This window comes from Cyclopterus lumpus, chromosome 8 (assembly GCF_009769545.1).
Source record: "Cyclopterus lumpus isolate fCycLum1 chromosome 8, fCycLum1.pri, whole genome shotgun sequence".
Taxonomy (NCBI): domain Eukaryota; kingdom Metazoa; phylum Chordata; class Actinopteri; order Perciformes; family Cyclopteridae; genus Cyclopterus; species Cyclopterus lumpus.
In genome coordinates, this window is record NC_046973.1 from 8573029 (window position 1) to 8591091 (window position 18063).

Sequence of the window (18063 nt, forward strand, 5' to 3'; positions counted from 1 at the left end):
AACAGCTGAGGCGTTGCCATGTTGAGAGCTGTTGAGAGGCAATCAAAACGTTCCGTTGTGCTTGGATGTAGTGTACAGTGCTTTAAGTGGTTAGAAGACCAAAAAAGCGCTACATAATTGCAATTCCATTGTTTGGTCAGTCATATTTCTTTTGCCGGTCACATTTACACATGTGTGCCTAAAGCGTGATATCTTTAGGTCAGCACACATCTGTACAGTGTTACACAGACAATGACACACACACAGTTTCAGGACAGTGGTGACAAATGTTATCTGGAGCTTTGCTGTCAATCATAGTACTAATCATTGTCAATACAATCTAAAGACCTTTGCAATGATGAGTTTTTAAAGGTTTGAATTTTCACGAGACGATGTTGTCACTTTGCACGATTTGCCTAAGAGTCCAGGGCAGAAGATATCGACATCTCAATAAGGACTCATAGTCATAGTACCACCTACTGGTTTGTGTGACAAACATTGTGCGGGTTTAATGAGGTTTGCTTTTGTGTCAACAGTTTGCTATGATGAGGATCTGACGGATGGGCTTTTCCGGACACTGTACCGACTCTGCAGTAACTTCCGTCATACCTGCACCATCTTCATCTCCTTAGAGAAAAGGTAAGAAGGAATGGCATCTACATCAGGGGTTCTCCACCTTTTTTAACTTATGCATTCATGGTTATATATCCTCACCACACACTTTGGAGCTTTTACTGCCACAGGTCATCTTGATATGCAGATTCTACATCTCTGGTGAGTGATTTTTTTCACAGAAGCTTGTGGAATATTGGATTTATTTCATTCAATTGATGAAAAAAACCTTTGTCATCATTCGGCAGCCATAACGTAAAGAAAAGTGTCTGACCAAAAGTGTTTATCTCACAAGCAACAAGCGATGACGTAGGTTTTGGCCGCACGGACTGGGAAGGGCGTCTCCAAGCTCAATCACTATTAATTAACAATTAAACGGTCAGCCAGTTACATCACTGGGCTCATTGCTTAGCAACAGCTGAACCAATTACATTGAGACCTGTAAACAATGACTCAACAACTTAATAATACTGAGAGACTGAACACACTTGACAAAACCTGTTTGTATGTCCAATTATAATAGAGATACATTGTACAAAATATGTATTTTAAGATTTTTATATGATTATTATTGTTATTAAACCAATAATTTTTCAGTCAGATATTACATCATAAATTGTCGAATCTTATTGTAAAATGTGAATGTAAATGCTTCGCAAAAATAAAACTTGAAATGCTACTTTTGTAAAAAGTAGGAGAGGAGACATATTGATGCTACATCATCATAGCTCATCGCTACATCATGTGCCGTTAAGTTGGAGGCATAGGTGGTGCTAAATGTATAATGGTGGAACGAGCTCCCCATTGACATCAGGACAGCAGAAAGTGTCGACATCTTCCGCCGCAAACTAAAAACACATCTTTTCCGACTAATGAATGAATTAATTAATTTGAGATGATCCAGATTTATTTATTTATTTATTATTAGGTATTAATACTTTGATATAGCTCTTCTTTTGAACAGTTATCCAGTCTGTACACTGCAGAGATTGTTCATTCAGAGTGAATTAAATTTCTTTATGAGGGAGAGGTATTGGACGATTAATTGGTATTAATTAATCAACTTGTTCCCGCTCCAAACTATTTATTATTATATTGCCCTTTAAAGTCTGTCGACTTCTACTGCACATATAGGGCATACAAAGTTGAACAGTCTTTCTGAATTCCTAACCTTTGTCTCATTTTTCTCTTTGCCTCAGATATCATACACATAGTGATGCAGGCAGCTTGTTTTTTTGTGTCATTTTTGTGTTTATTGATATGTGTTAACATAAGCCACTAATAAGCCACTCAGATCAAGTTGTTCCCACACACATCAAGTTAAGAGCTCAAGCACTAATGTTTCCTGTTGTGCCTGGATGTCTCTCAAGGATGAACTTCACCCTGCGACACATGGATGTTTCCTGCGATGCCTACAACCATTTCAGCCACTGTCTGTTCCAACTCGAGGACCAGGTGGACGGACGGTGCAGTTTCAGAGTGGAACAGCTCCCTTCTGACTTTGCACAGTTTCTTCTGTACGAACGCATAGAGCAACTGGTAAGGGAAACACTCACACACATATTCTACTAGTCTTAAATTAAAACAAACCTAAACCTCAAAGCCTTTAATCTAAAACCTGAGTCCAGCGTCATTTATTAGAACAAAAGCCATGAGACGTAGAATGGTTATGAACGTTAGATAGTCCTGATGGGCAGGTGGCACCTTGCATGGTAGCCCATGTCATGATGACATGGAGTGTTAAAGAGCTTTGAGTGGTCTAGCCTGAACGCCTCGGGGTTCCCCCAGGAAGAGCTGGAAAGGTTGCAGGATAGTCTGCAGCTCCCGTGACCCAGATAAGCAGGTTTATTTTCTTCTTTTTTTAGGAGCTGTGGAAGGTTACCGCCACTCCACTTCCATTTCCTGCAAGCACTGTGAACACTGTACCTGCTCCTGAAGACACCAAACAGAGTCCAGTCGAGTTGAAGGTTTGAAATGTAATAGAAACAGACAAGTTGACATATAGAGTTCATCGGGGAGTTTTAAAAATGGTTCACTGATTTGAGCATAAATGTAGAATAATTTATTTTTAAAATCTTGATTCATGCATTTATGACCAACTGTTATTAAAGCTATTTAAAGTCATGCATGTTTGTAGATTAGAAAACAAGATCTAATAAAGTTTTTCAATGTGTCTTGTAATTTCATTCTGGCTGCATGCTGTTGAAAGCATTAATATCTTTTAATGTATTTTTGTGGCAGAACAGAATTACACAGATACATTTAAACACGCTTGACAAAGTCCCAGGTGTCTCCCTCTCCCCTCCCAATCAGAGAAGAGTTGAATCTCACAGTTGTCCCTCCTGGCTCCCTTACAGTCAAGCTGCTTGCAAAGACAACAAAAACAAGGATTTAGTCATTTTGTATTGAGCCTAACTAACTTTAGTGAATCATAACATATCGGGTATGGAATTAATCTGCAGATACTCCAGTTCAAAGCAACACCAGTCATTTCTTCAGATGTGGGTTTTTGAGCCACATGTCCCCTTTCGGGTCAAAGTGGCGGGATCGGGTTAGGGTGAGTATAATGCCTGATGTAGGGTGGTCCTACAGCCAGCAGCCGGACCCTTCTCCTCTATGATGGTATAAAACAATACAAGTGGGAATCACTTGTACCTGAACAACAGGTCCTTGTATCATAAATGGGTACAAATAATATCAGGTTCAACTGTATGTGAAATTAGTCATGGACAGACAGACAGATACACTCAACAGATCAAATGATTCAGCCTGGTGGAGATAATTCATATTAAAACAAATCCACTTTTGTCCATTTAGATGCAGATCTGTGGTTAAAAAGTGTGTTCTACGGATGGTAAATTGTCTGTATAGCATTGCTAGTCTTCGGAACGTTATGACACTTTTAACACTACATGTCATCATTCATCCATTCACACTCATACACTGATGACCATTCACATCCATTCAATGGAGTCAAGTGTGTACAGCGGAGCTGGGGATCAAACCTAGCACTCACCACTGTCACCCACAGCTTGTGACGTGTGAAACAGAAAAAGATTCAAATTTTGAAGTCATAACTATTTTTACTTTTTTAAGGTACAATATGATATATAATATAAAGAACGTTTCTGGATGTCGTGGGGGTGTAATAAGCAGGATGCGCATCCTGTTTATTTATCAAAAAGTCAGGTGTGGGAGTGAACAAAGCAGTGACACCTGGCAGTCACTGGGTGTAAATATTTAGTAACAACTATGTAAGAATTCCTTTGTGTGGTACGACCCGTTCTAAGTTATGCATTAAAGTCTAAGCTCACTTACTTGGCTAAGTTTGACAATATTGTACAGCTAGTGCAACCGGCTCCAGGAGAACTTCAAGAATGTTCATTGTGGTGTCTTCCACAGTAAGAGGCCCCCCGGGCAGACATGAGCTGTGGTGTATTAGAGACACAGAAACTTAAAAGTGAGTGTGTGGGATTTAGTGATATCTAGTGGTGAGCTTGCAGACTGCAACTGGTTGTTGAACAGGTGTATTAATATAGTATTGTTTTTTTCTCAATTAGTTTCTTTCGGAATTTTATTAGTGATGGAGTATTCATTTCCTTTACTTAATAGCAATACCTCAATTTGAAAATACTCCACTACAAGTAAAAGTCCCTCCAAGCCTTCTCTCTGGGTCCTCTGCAGTCTGAGTGGTTAGATTGAGGTTTAAACTGTGACTAGTTCACCTTCTATTACTATGGTGAAGTTTGAAGAGGCGCTTTACTAAAGTTAACTCTAGCTTGTTCTAGGCTGCTTTTATTGTGAAAGCCTCGACACTGAACCAGGAAGCTGTTCCTGTTCAAAGCTTCCAATAACTGCTGATTTCTTCTCTTCTTGTTCAGAGGATAGAAATGAAACTCCAGTAAATGTACTTAAGTTTCCACCACTCAAAATGAGGGAAGAAAACAAAAACTCTGAAAAGACTGATCTCTTTATTGCTTGAACTGCTATAAGCAGAGACACCCAAACACACCAACATGTAAGCACTATATGTGCAGTTAGTCTGAACACACATACTGACTGATCCTCTGGAAACCCACTGCTGTCTCCTCTATTAGTTTCTCTGATAGTCTGACTGAGTGGAGCACAGTGAGATTTACTTTTTACCTTCTAGTGAGTCAGAAATACTGTAAAGTCATAAGACAGCTGATAAAAAAAGAAAATACAGTACCAAGTCAAAATGACACCACACTGTACAAATGAGTGCAACACTACTGAATTAAGACATTTTTGATAAACAGACATTGAAGAGGTTTCTACTGTGAAGAGAAAACTGCAAAACAACAATCAGCAATGAGTATAAAGCAGAAACTGTTCTAGATGCTTTGGAAAGTTGCTTTATGGGAAACACAGGATCCAGTGTTTTGTGAGCTTGACTGACTCATTTAACAGACAGGCTACATTTGAAGTGTAACATGAGGGTATATTTTGCGGTGCGGCTGCTGCAACATTATGCTTCCACTATTATCAATGAACACCAGGCGTATGTGCAGAGCCGCTCTACAGCATGGGCTAGTCTTCATATTTGCAAGTTATGTGTGCCCCTTTTACACACAAAGTCATTAAGTATCTATGTTTAAATTAAACTAAAGATATACAGGAACTGACTTAGTTATGCAAATGAGCTTATTGGTTTGGAGATTTTCTATTGTTTCCAATGTGTCATTTGATGAAAGTTGACCGAAGAGAAATAGCAGAAAAGATGAGTTGTCAGGCCTCACACACCCTCTCTCACACACACACACACACACACACACACACACACACACGTAGCAGAGCTGTAAATAGAACACAGGAGCCCATGATGTCAGTTAAAGGGATAACTGGACATTCTGAAGTGTGTTCTGAAAGTATTTAACAAACATTTTTGGAGAATTTCACCCAGAAATATAGTAATATGTTCTCTGTTTACCTTTTGCTCTTTAGCAAAAAGTGAAAATGTTATTTACTACTTAAAAGTAAAAAAATACTAAAAGGAAATCATACTGAAAAAGCAATCTAAAAAACAATTTTTTATGTAAAATTAAGATGTAAGAACCTGAACTAATACACAGAAGAGATGAAATGGAGATGTTGAAACCACTATTTAAAAGAATCAGTGTAAGGATAAATTGACAAATGGTCATGTTTAACTTAATTGTGCTTTAAAAAAAGTTTAATCTCATTTCTCCTCCTGGGTTAAAACACCCTATTAGCATGTTAGCAAGCTAATATTCACTTTTCAGCACTGAGGATGATGGGAATGTCGTTTGTTTTGCGGGTCACAGACCACAACTGGACAGATTTGAATTTTGAGAAGAAAAGTCAGTGGATCACCCAAGTTATTAAAAAAGTCACTGAGACATAAATGGATCAAATTATAGTGGCTGAGCTACTTCAAGCTGGACCAAAGATCCAAACACTGCCCTAGAACCAGGCCGCTAGCTTGGTTAAAACATCAAGACAAATTATGGCATGCCTCATCAAAAACAAAGCTCCTCAGTCAGCATGAAACCATCTGTATGCCATCTTTGTGAACACTGAAGATCTCCAGAGCAAACTAAGCTACTAACTGTGCATCCACACGGTCAACATATTTACCCAATACTGCAAAATGGATAATGTGACAATGTGTAGATTGGTTCCCTCCATTGAAATGTGGAAGAAACTCCTAAGCCGTCCTTGAATGCACACATTCATATCCTGTCTTAATTTGACATCAGCTGGATCGACATCAATATGGCTATAAAATGCTTTACATTTTGTTTAGATCATTTCATTGTATCTGGGTATTTTGTATAAATATTCTTATTTTAATAATATACTCTCAGTGTGAAGGCACAGTCAGTATGCATACACAATTATTTGAATCTTAGCTACACTTTCAAAGTGTGTCTATTTGGTTTTAGGGTTGCAGCTTCAGGCAACAAAGCTCAAAACCCTTCCCTTCACAGAAAACGCATTGCGTCTCTTGAGAACATACAAAATAAGTAGGAGGAATAACAGGTGTATTGAAGTCTTCTTGTGCTGTCATCTGGCTGTGGTAACAACAAGAGAGTGTAGAAGTAAGAGAATGGAGGAAATGAGGGCCAGAGAGCCATGCTCAGACGGAGAGGGAGACAAAGCTGTTGTACTGCTCAATGTTTCTCTTCAGGATGTCAGAGCAGGGACCCAGAACTCGCTCGAACCGGGGCCGGTCCAGTTTGACACACTTGAGGGGGCCGCATGCAACAACAGTTGCAGCACGGGGCCGGTTCATCAGCAGGGCGATCTCACCTGAAGGGACATGGGGAATAAATATATATAATCTTTTAATCCAGTTCCTGTGCTGTAAATGGCAGTTGTCCTTCAGGGCCTTGTGTTTGTCTGATTTACCAAAGTAATCTGAGGGTCCAAGTCTGCCGACCTCCACAAACTCCTCGTCCTCTGACCGCCTCTGTAGGACAGCTGCTGTCCCCTGTTAGCACAACAAAAACATAAACTACATATCCCAGAAAAAAAATCAACATTTATTTAATAAACATTGACTTTAAACCCTATCTTTGCACACAGCCCGCATTGTCAACGTCACTTTTCACAATAGTTACCTTGTTCTCTAGCTACCTTTGTTTGTTTTTATAACAATGATACTGAAGCCTGGTATACCAGTGATCATACCTGACTCGCATGTCTGCTCCAACACTGTGTGATATTAGATAAATATACATTTCATGATTAAAACTAATTGTTATCAGACATGGAGTTCTTCGATTTCATTACAGTGACACCAGGAACTAACCCCACAATAGGTTCATCTCACAGACAACCACCACTCCACTGCCTCAGCTTTCTGGGTAGAACATAACAATGCATGTTGCTAAGATGTAGATCTAACTGGGCTAAATTGATGCTATTCTTTGGTTTAACAGGGGTACCACACCAAAGAATGCTTTTCTGAACCAAACGTCCTGTACCAAGTGGTTTGGGTTGATTAGTGCTTGCAGAAGGTGGGGTGTACCTCCAGGATAATGAAGAACTCCTCGCCAGGCTCTCCCTGCACCACAATTTCCTGGCCGTCCTGAAACTGCACCGTCTCCAAGGCATCAGCCACCGTCAGACGCTCCCACTTATCCAGAGACTCTGTTCAGGAGCAACACTTGGGTCATCAGGGCAGCTTTGGTGTAAAACAAGATGGTCCAGTCATTTAATATGATGAAAAAAAGAAGTTCTCACCTAAAATGGATACCTTGCTGAGGAACTCCTCATACATCTTGCGCTTTCTCAAAGTGCTTCCCTAAAAAAATTAATACATCGTGACATTTCCTCAACATCTCATTATTCCGATGACTTTATGGTCAGCTTTGTTATGTACTGCACAGCTTACCATCAATATTCTCCTGTAGCTGTCTCTGTCAATGCCCCACAGCTTGACATTGGACCTGGCACGGACTGAAGCTGCACGAGGGGTTCCATAAATCAGAGCCAGTTCCCCAAAACTTCCTCCCTCACCAATGCTGGTCACCAGTTCGTTGTTCACATATACCTAAAAGGAGTCAGAACAGATGTGACTAGGTTTCTAATGGCAACACAGGGACACAAGCTTGACCGGCATCCATTACAGCTGCCATATGACAAAAATATGCTAGTCTACACACAAAGATAGATTAAACATGAAATCAGACAAGTTGACTATTTATATAACACAGCATATCTGGAAAACAAATATATATATATATATATATATACACACACACTCCACAGAAAAATAGGCTTTATCAGGCTGTTAGTTCTTTTCAGTAGAATACAAATGAAGGAAAGCTTTTTACATTTGTACACTGCCCAATATTTCACTGTTCAAAACTACACAACATAAGAAAGAACCTCTTACATCCATCTCTCCCAGGTCGATGACATAGAAGTTGTCTCCCTCATCACCTAGAACAAGAGCAAAGAAGGCCCATGATTGAATGAACACAAGTCAAACAAAACAATCTTCTAATAAAATTCAGTGTGTGTAACCTTGTTGGATGACTGTTTCTCCAGCAATGCAGTTGACAGAAAACATTGCATCAAAAATGTCACTAGAGGGACAGAAAACAAGCTGATTAGAAGGAAATGCATTGAAAAGGATTGTTGAACTACTAAACGGATTGGTGCCGTTACCTCCTCTCATTGTCGTCCAGGTGGGCAAACAGCACGTTCCTCTCCATGGCTTTGGCCAGGGCAGCCATGGTCTTGTAGTCTTTTGGGATAACCTTGTGTGAAAAGGTTTGTTTAGATTTCACAGTAAGATTTCAGGGAATATTAAGAATATACTAGAATCAAAATCAATATTGCAAGTCAAATGGAAAGTATGGAAAGTCATTATTTAATATTAAATAAATAAATATTCCTATGAAATACATAAAAATAGCAATTCAATAAAATTAAATATATAAATGAGTCAAAATAGTTCAATAAATCTCTCTAACTGATGTAGGGTGGTCCTTACATCTCGTAAGGTTCCTGAGCGCATCGCTCTCTCTCTTCCGGTAAGCGTATTGCATCACTTCCGGTTGCCAGCTTAGCAGCTTGCGATGTTTTCTTCTCCCCCTCCCGCTCCCTCTTGCTCAGAGTGTCTCATGTATAGCTATTCCTCTGCCTCCCTTAATGATAACGGTACATGCAACAAGTGTAGTTAATTTGCTAGGTTGGAGGCAGTTCTAAGTGGGTTAGATGCACGGCTCCGCACCATTGAAGCTCAGACAGTTACGCTAGTTAGCCCGCCTCCCCCCATAGCCGGGGCGGAGCCTTTAGCATTAGCTTCTGTTAGCTGTCCCCCTGCAGCCCCCGAGCAGCCGGATGGCTGGGTGACTGTTCAAAGGGGTTTTAAGTCTAACCAGAAGCCCACTGAGCTCGCTAACCTCTTCACGTTTCGAACCAGTTTTCCCCACTCAGCGACGCACCCGCTGAGAAACCCACTCTGGTTATAGGTAGCTCCATAGTCAGAAACGTGAAGATAGGAAAGCCAGGGATATGCATCCCGGGGGCCAGAGCGGGCGACATTGAATCTTGTTTAAAACTGCTGGCTAAAGATGAGCGTAGTTACAGTAAGATTATAATACACGCCGGCGGTAATGACTCCCGACTGCGGCGGTCGGAGGTCACTAAAATTAATGTGGAATCGGTGTGTACTTATGCCAAGACAATGTTGGACACCGTAGTTTTCTCTGGCCCTCTCCCCAATCTGATCAATGATGACATGTATAGCCGCATGTCGTCATTCAACCGCTGGTTGTCCAGGTGGTGCCCAGCAAACAATGTAGGCTACATAGATAACTGGCAGACTTTCTGGGGAAAGCCTGATCTGATGAGTCGAGACGGCATTCATCCCACTTGGGATGGAGCGCGTCTCATTTCTGCAAACATGGCGAAGTTGATTAGCGGACTTAATCCATGACCCAGAGTTCAGATCAGGAAGCAGAAGCAGAGTTGTAGTCTTCCACCCTTCTCTGCACTTCCATTCGAGCAGTTACCCACCCTTAACCTTAATTCTATAGAGACTGTGTCTGTCCCACGGCCACTTAAATTAATTAAATCAAAAGTAACCAGAAGAGGAGTCATACAAAATAACCTCATACAGGTTAACATCACTACTGCAACAGTGCAACAAAACAGGATAATTAAATGTGGACTCCTAAACATTAGATCTCTGTCATCTAAAGCTGTATTAGTAAATGATTTAATATCAGACAATCACATTGATTTATTGTGTCTTACTGAAACCTGGCTGAGCAATGAAGAATATGTCAGCCTAAATGAATCAACTCCTCCAAGTCATATTAATACTCACATTCCTCGGGGCACCGGCCGAGGAGGTGGAGTAGCAGCCATCTTTGACTCAAGCCTATTAATGAATCCTAAACCTAAACTAAACTACAACTCATTTGAAAGCCTTGTTCTTAATCTTTCACATCCAACCTGTAAAACATTACAGCCAATCCTATTTGTTATACTGTACCGGCCACCAGGTCCATATTCAGAATTTATATCTGAATTTTCAGAGTGTTTATCAAGTTTAGTCCTTAAAACTGATAAGGTTATTATTGTAGGAGATTTTAATATTCATGTGGATATTGATAATGATTGCCTTAGTACTGCATTTATCTCATTGTTGGACTCGATTGGCTTCTGTCAGAGAGTACAGAAACCCACTCACTGCATTGGCCACACCCTCAACCTTGTTCTTACATATGGCATTGACATTGAGCATTTGGAGGTCTTCCCACAGAACCCTCTTCTGTCAGACCATTACCTCATAACTTTTGAGTTTATACTCCCGGAGTATACACCGTTAGTCAAAAGTTTCTACACCAGATGTCTAACTGACAGTGCTGTAGCTACATTTAAAGAAGCGATTCCTTCTGCATTTGATTCAATACCACGTCTCAATGTGACGGAGGATTCCTGTGCTAACTTTAGTCCGTCCCAGATTGATCATATTGTCGATAGTGCTACAGGCTCACTGAGAATGACACTAGACTTGATAGCCCCACTGAAGAAAAAGACAGTGAGGCAAAGGAGGTTTGCTCCCTGGTATAACCCTCAGACCCGCGAACTAAAGCAAACTTCACGAAAGCTCGAAAGTATATGGCGTTCCACCAATCTGGAAGAATCACGCTTAGTTTGGCGAGACAGCCTTAAAACATATAAAAAGGCTCTCCGTAATGCCAGAGCAGCCTATTACTCATCAGTAATAGAGAAAAATAAGAACAACCCCAGGGTTCTCTTTAGCACTGTAGCCAGGCTGACAGAGAGTCACAGCTCTGTGGAGCCGTGTATTCCTATAGACCTCAGTAGTAATGACTTCATGAACTTCTTCAATGAAAAGATTTTAACTATTAGAGGCAAGATTGATGATCTCTTGCCCTCAACTACTGCCGATCTGTCATCAAGAGGAGTGGCCCTGGAAACGGCTGTATGCCCTGGTGTATATTTGGATAGCTTTTCTCCCATTAACCTAGACCAATTGTCCTCAACGGTTTCTATTTCTAAACCGTCTACCTGTCTCTTAGACAGTGTACTCACAAAAACTAAGAAAAGAGATCACATTACTCCTGTATTAGCTGCTCTGCACTGGCTCCCTGTAAAATCAAGAATCACATTTAAAACTCTTCTCCTCACCTACAAAGCCTTGATTGGTGATGCACCATCATATCTTAAGGAGCTTGTAGTACCATATTGCCCCACTAGAGCGCTGCGCTCACTAAATGCGGGGCTATTTGTGCTTCCATCCTAAAAAGAAGGATGGGAGCAAGAGCCTTCAAGCTCCTCTTTTATGGAACCAGCTTCCACTTTCAGTCTGGGAGGCAGACACAGTCACCTCATTCAAGAATAGACTTAAGACTTTCCTGTTTGATAGTGCTTATAGTTAGGGCTGAATCAGGTTTGCCCTGGTCGAGCCCCTTGATATGCTGCTATAGGCTTATAGGCTGCTGGGGGATGTTTTAGGATACACTGAGCACCTATCTCCTCTTCTCTCTCTCCTTATGGATGAATTTACATCTCTCCATTGCACCTTATTAACTCTGCTTCCTCCCCGGAGTCGTTGTGACTTCACATCTCATAGGGTCCATTGGACCTGGAGGTGTCTGATGCCTGGTGAGCCGGACTCCCGCGTTGGCCCTGCTGATGCGCCCCGCCCCCCCTCCTCTCTACCTCCTTCTGTTTCATGGATTGGAGTTCCATTCATACATTGTCATATTCATGTAATGTGTTTATGTAACTTTGTAAATGCTGTTCATTCTGTACACATGATATCTATTGCTTCTGTCCATCCGGGGAGAGGGATCCTCCTCTGTTGCTCTCCTGAAGGTTTCTTCCCTTTTTTCCCTGTCAAAGGTTATTTTTGGGGAGTTTTTCCTGATCCGATGTGAGGACCTGGGACAGGGATGTCGTATGTGTACAGATTGTAAAGCCCTCTGAGGCAAATTTGTAATTTGTGATATTGGGCTATACAAGATAAACTGAATTGAATTGAACCCTGCAGAAACATGCAGCAATTAGTGAAAGCACAATTAAATAAATTCAGAAAAGACAACCTCATTTTCACACAATATGTCTTTGGGATGCACCAATACCGATATCATAATGGGTATCAGGTCTGATACGGCGTTCATGTAGTCGTACTTGTAAAACTATTTAATACCACTATGTCAATGTGACGTCAGCCTCTTGTCAGTTGAGCCTAATAAGCAACAATAACCTGATTCACAAACAGGTTAGGTCCATCATTTTTAGGCAAATTTGTAATTTGTGATATTGGGCTATACAAAATAAACTGAATTGAATTGAAATGAATTGAATTGAATAAATAGTCTTTGATTTTTTAAAGTTTTTCAAAGGACTTCTTTTATTTTATTTCACAATTTCGGAGTGTGCTAGCTAGCTAATTATTGTCCAAATTCTGGTGTGATAAACAGTAAATTAATTCAAATCAGTGCCTTGTATTGCTATTTTACAAGCTATTGTAGCTTTCTTATGTTGCAAGGGTGGGCTGGTCTTCCCCAGGCCTTTCTTTCCTTTGTCCCTGTGAAAGGGTTTTTTCTGTTTTTTGGGGAGTTTCCCCTGATCCGATGTGAGGTCCTGGGACAGGGATGTCGTATGGGTACAGATTGTATAAATACACCAGTGTTCCCCCCTAGGTTTACAGTTTTTTTGTAATTTCTTTAATGACAACCACAAAGTATGCAGGTTTTGTCAAGGCAGTGTATTTTTCAGGGCTTTTGTGTTATAGGGTCCATTGGACCTGGCGGTGTCTGATGCCTGGTGAGCCGGTCGTATGTGTACAGATTGTAAAGCCCTCTGAGGCAAATTTGTGATATTGGGCTATACAAAATAAACTGAATTGAATTTTGGAAAAGCATTTCTAGAGGCTCTCAATATGCGAAGTCAGAAACGCCTATTGAGAGCCCATTTAATCGAGATCAGCAACAGGCTGCATGATGGTCTCCTTGCAGCCTGTTGCGGAAGTTTGTCTTGACCTGCAAATACCTTAACCGTTACTGTACTTGAACCCGGAGCATTAGAGCTACTCAGGGTGTTATTTGCAGGAGAGTGAGTGTCCATCTTCACCACCCTGAACGCAGATATACTGTAGCTGTCTGTTTTTCACGCAACATTATTTTCGACGCTCTGTGTCCACTGGTGGGAGTTTGCTCACCTGTGTGTGTGCGCGTACGTGCGCATCTGGGCGGAACTCCACTGTGTGCGATACGGAGAGCAGAGGAGAATTGTAAATGCGCCAGGTAGAGACAGAAAGGACATGCCGTTGTGTAGATAAGCTAAATAATATAAGGCCATTTAGTTTGTTTAATAAAAGAACAAAGACCTGTTCTATAGGAAAGGAAACCTTAAATAACTTCTGTTACGATCTGGTGCTATATAGAAAATTAAACTAAATTAACTCGACCTTCAAGGAGGGTCAAGGGCAGGACGCCTCCCTAATATATTAGTAAGGGAAACACTGTACACCTGTTGAAGGCTTTGAACATCTCACGGAGCACCATAAAATCCATCATCAGAAAATGGAAAGAATATGGCACAACTGCAAACCTACCAAGACAAGGCCGCCAACCCAAACTGGCAAGCTGGACAAGAAGAACATTAATTAGAGGAGCAACCAAGAGGCCCATGGTAACTCTGGAGGAGCTGCACAGATCCACAGCTGAGATGGGAGAATGTGTCCACAGGACAACTATTAGTTGTGTACTCCACAAATCTGGCCTTTATGAAAGAGTGGCAAGAAAGAAGAAAGCTGTTGTTGAAAGTGAACCATAAGAAATGTGCCACAAGCCATGTGGGAAACGCAGCAAACATATGGAAGAAGGTGCTCTGGCCATATGAACCTCAAATTGAACTTTTTGGCCTCAATACAAAATGCTATGTGTGACGGAAACACAACACTGCCATCCCCATGAACACACCATACAACAGTGAAACGGGGTGGTAGCATCATGCTGTGGGGATGCTTCTCTTCAGCAGGTACAGGTAACTAGTCAGAATTAACTAGTTCGCCACCCGCACCCTCAGATCTACCAACAGCTCGCTCCTTCGGGTCCCCAACACCAAGCTCCGCACCATGGGCGACGAGGCCTTTTGCTCAGCAGCGCCCCGCTTATGGAACAGTCTCCCTGACCACCTAAGGGCAACACAGACACTGGACTCTTTTAAGACCTTTTTATTCAGGAAGGCGTTTATGACTGAGTTGAGTTTCATGACTTGTCAACTATTCCTTTTATGTTTTTTTAGAGTTGGTTTTAACTATGTACTGGCTCTGTGGCACTCTGAGATTCTTGAATGAAGAGTGCCTTACACAAATACAAAAGAATGCATTATTATTATTATTATTATTAGAATTGAGTGAAAGATGGATTGAGCCAAGACTTGAAAAGTGCTGTTCACAGACGGTCTCCATCCAATCTGGCTGAGCTTCGGCTTTTTTGCCAAGAAGAATGGACAAATATTTCCATCTCTAGGTGTGCAAAGCTGGTAGAGACGTACCCCAAAAGACTTGCAGCTGTAATTACAGCAAAAAGGTATTCTACCAAGTATTGACTCAGGGTGGCACTCAACACTTTTCAGATTTTTATTTGTAAATAATTTTTAAATCCATGTCATATCCAACCCCCCACCACCCCCCACACACACACTTCCAAATGATGGACTATTTTGTGTTGGTCCATTACATAAAATCCCAATGATATATATTATATTCTCTGCTGTTATTTTCAGAATGTTCATTTTATAACCTGATCCATGGTCGTTGATAGAATAAAACTATTGATTTGTGCATCTTTAAGGACAGTATGAAGGTGTTTGAATGAAAACAAAGACAAAACCGACCTTTCTGACATAGGAGGCAGCGTCTTCCTCAGTGTACACCTCAGCACTGATGGCTCCTCTCCGGGTCCGACCCCTCACCACAGGGTTCATGGGTGGAGAGACTTCGTCCTCACAGGAGTCTGACCTCGAGCTAGACTTCAAAGCCATCTGCTGGGCCTCCTCCTGCAGGGCAACAGGTTCACAAAATCACACCAGTGATACTCAAGAAAATAGACTTTCAATTAAAAGGTTTGCTCATAGCACAGATATCAAAGACACATGCTGTCACATGTGTCAGTATCCACCTTTTCCAGTCTTTCCAAGTAGTCCTTGAGAAAAGACATGGGCCGGTCAGGCCGGGCTGTGCACAGCTGGATGATGCAGTCCTTGAGCAGTTGCTGGATGTTGTGTTTCTGGACATACTGCTCACACTCTTGGAGGCTCCGCTCCTCCTCGCTGCTTGTCCTGTTTGATGCCATCTTTGTCTTGTGACCTGGAGGAAGATGGGATGGAACAGTTAAATGTTACCTAGGATTTAAAGTTGCAAACTGAATTCCAAGTATAAAGAGGTCAGAGCAACTGCTTGGGCTGTCACCATCAGGACATTTTTGTTAACAATTAACTTGCAAATAATTACAAATAACGACTTCATTATGGCTATACCGTGTCATTTCAAGTTTCTATTATGCTTAACATGTCTATCGGCATAATTTATGAAGTTATCACTCTTAAAGAAAAGGAATTAAATAGATTTAGGTATCATGGTTATGTAAATGTACAAAGCAGTGAAATTAATCTTTTTGAAAGGCTAAGCACCAATAAATATTGAGTGAAGCAGACGATTTTGTAATCTTTAAAAAAAACAAAAACCTTTTGAGTTGGACTGAGTCAAATATTATTAGACCACACACCAGGTTTGTGGGGCCAATCCTAACTTGGCAACCGGAGCAGACACAGGATATACTGCTTTCAGTGGCATTTGAAATACGGTGTTATTTACACTACATATTTAGAATAGTTTAAACATCAGGGAAATTACTTGTGAAGAACATCACTACTAGCAACACTAACGAAAGGCTACTGCGACGGACAAACACAAAAGGTGTTCTTCCATGGTAGCAAAAAAACTCACAAAAGAAAAATTGTAACTGAATGTACGTTCCAGTTCAATGACAAGAGAACTGCAAGGAGACAATGTGATAAAGCTCTTGGACGTAGGCAACAGATGTGACCCATGACCAGATTATAACAGTTTAAACTGATAGAGAGATGTCTGTATCCTCACTGCATTTCATTGGGAATGCAGTGGGATACAAACATCTCATACACAAGATGTATGACGCAGACATGCCAAAGCACATTCAACTGGCTTCAGACATGTTTATATGAGTCACTATGTTAGTAGAGACCTCAGCCTGCAGTGTAGCTCATACACTTCACTGATAAACCAGATAATTGACAGTAACACTGGGCTTCATGAGCACAGTAAGTTGTGGTATCATGTCAACACTATTGATGTCTATTCATTTCTACTGCAAATGTATTTCAGCTCCAAATATTGTTCATCAGTCTGCTATTGTTCAATAAGTCAGTGTTAGCTTCGGTGAAACCATATCGGTACCCTTAGTCACAACACAGCCTAACAGGCTACCAAGCAAAGCTGGCAACCGCTCAAATGATCCCTGTGTTTAAATCTTCTATGCACTGTACTTTAATGGAACAGGGGGGCATGGCACAAAGGGCGTATTGAGACATGTTTCAACAACCAATGTTGACCACGAACTGCTAACAGCGTAATGTCACCATGCCAAAAGGAGCTAGAATCAGAGATGTGAACGCTGTGGAAAGGAACTTCTTTGAGAGTAAATTACATGTACATAGGTTACGGTACTTAAGCTGCAACTTACACAATACTGTCATATATATTTAACGTTATATAAAAGAGAACGTGAACGCTAGTTAGCTAACTAGCTGTAGGGAAGGTTAAGCTAGCTAGCTAACCAACACTGGTTAAGTTAGCTAACGTTACTTTCATCTGGCTAACGCTTCATTTGTTCGTAACGCTAACAAGGGCTACACATGAAAACGCCAGTCAATGTGATACCAATAAAGTTGCTGTTAATACACTTAATGCTTTCTTATGATTATCCTCGAAAAAAGTGACCACTTAAATTAGCTTAGCGAGCTAACCATTGGCACCCACTGTCCTAACGTTATCTCAAAACAAAGGCAAAGACAAACCCTAACAAACAAAACAAAGGAACAAGCTTTGAACAAATGCACCTATAAAAGTGTGACAATTCATTATCCACACCGCAAACTAAATATCTCACCAAATATAAAATGACGTGTGTCCTGATTCTTTTTCTTCTTGACAGCAGAAAACTACCACTTCCGCCTGGAGTTTTTTCACAATAAAAATAGTATAGAAACTCTTTGTTTTCACAGAAATGTAATTATTTAACAACAAATTGTAGACTGGTACACATTCCATAGAACTACGAGAGGTTCTCGAATCTGGTTAGTATGCTGAAACTGACAACAACTTTCTGTGTAAGCTTAAACAATCAGTCAGGGAATTGATTAGACAACCGACAGAAAATATATGGTCTG

The 18063-nt window shown here is 40.9% G+C and overlaps 2 protein-coding genes across 5 annotated transcripts in view; one reads left to right on the forward strand and one right to left on the reverse strand.

Annotated features, from left to right (window-relative positions):
- mettl22 (methyltransferase like 22) overlaps window positions 1–4069 on the forward strand; it is a 47180-nt gene extending 43111 nt beyond the window's left edge. For 2 of the 4 annotated variants that reach the window (XM_034540485.1, XM_034540486.1), the window contains exons 9-11: window positions 516–618; window positions 1962–2130; window positions 2457–4069. In XM_034540485.1, coding sequence (XP_034396376.1) covers window positions 516–618; window positions 1962–2130; window positions 2457–2564 — 380 coding nt within the window. In that variant the 3' untranslated portion in view covers window positions 2565–4069. The remainder of the gene's footprint in view (window positions 1–515; window positions 619–1961; window positions 2131–2456) is intronic. The other 2 variants (XM_034540484.1, XM_034540483.1) reach the window with 2 other exon arrangements.
- A 474-nt stretch (window positions 4070–4543) lies between these two features.
- On the reverse strand, window positions 4544–17877 carry prkar1aa (protein kinase, cAMP-dependent, regulatory, type I, alpha (tissue specific extinguisher 1) a). Its single transcript, XM_034540487.1, has 11 exons — window positions 17784–17877; window positions 15756–15943; window positions 15472–15633; window positions 8752–8843; window positions 8608–8669; window positions 8477–8523; window positions 7973–8131; window positions 7822–7882; window positions 7607–7728; window positions 6985–7066; window positions 4544–6885 (listed from the first exon to the last, which is right to left on the reverse strand). The coding sequence occupies exons 2-11, from the start codon at window positions 15927–15929 to the stop codon at window positions 6713–6715; spliced, it is 1134 nt and encodes a 377-aa protein (XP_034396378.1). The 5' UTR covers window positions 15930–15943; window positions 17784–17877; the 3' UTR covers window positions 4544–6712.
- Between the last annotated feature and the right edge of the window lie 186 nt (window positions 17878–18063).

Bases quoted from the DNA above. Each gene is read 5' to 3' on its own strand.
- prkar1aa (XM_034540487.1), bottom strand. From the start codon at position 15,929: ATGGCATCAAACAGGACAAGCAGCGAGGAGGAGCGGAGCCTCCAAGAG. The intron at 15,634-15,755 runs GTGGATACTGAC...GTTGCCCTGCAG, and splicing joins ACTTGGAAAGACTGGAAAAG to GAGGAGGCCCAGCAGATGGC. The intron at 7,729-7,821 runs GTGAGAACTTCT...GCTCCTGAACAG, and splicing joins CAGCAAGGTATCCATTTTAG to AGTCTCTGGATAAGTGGGAG.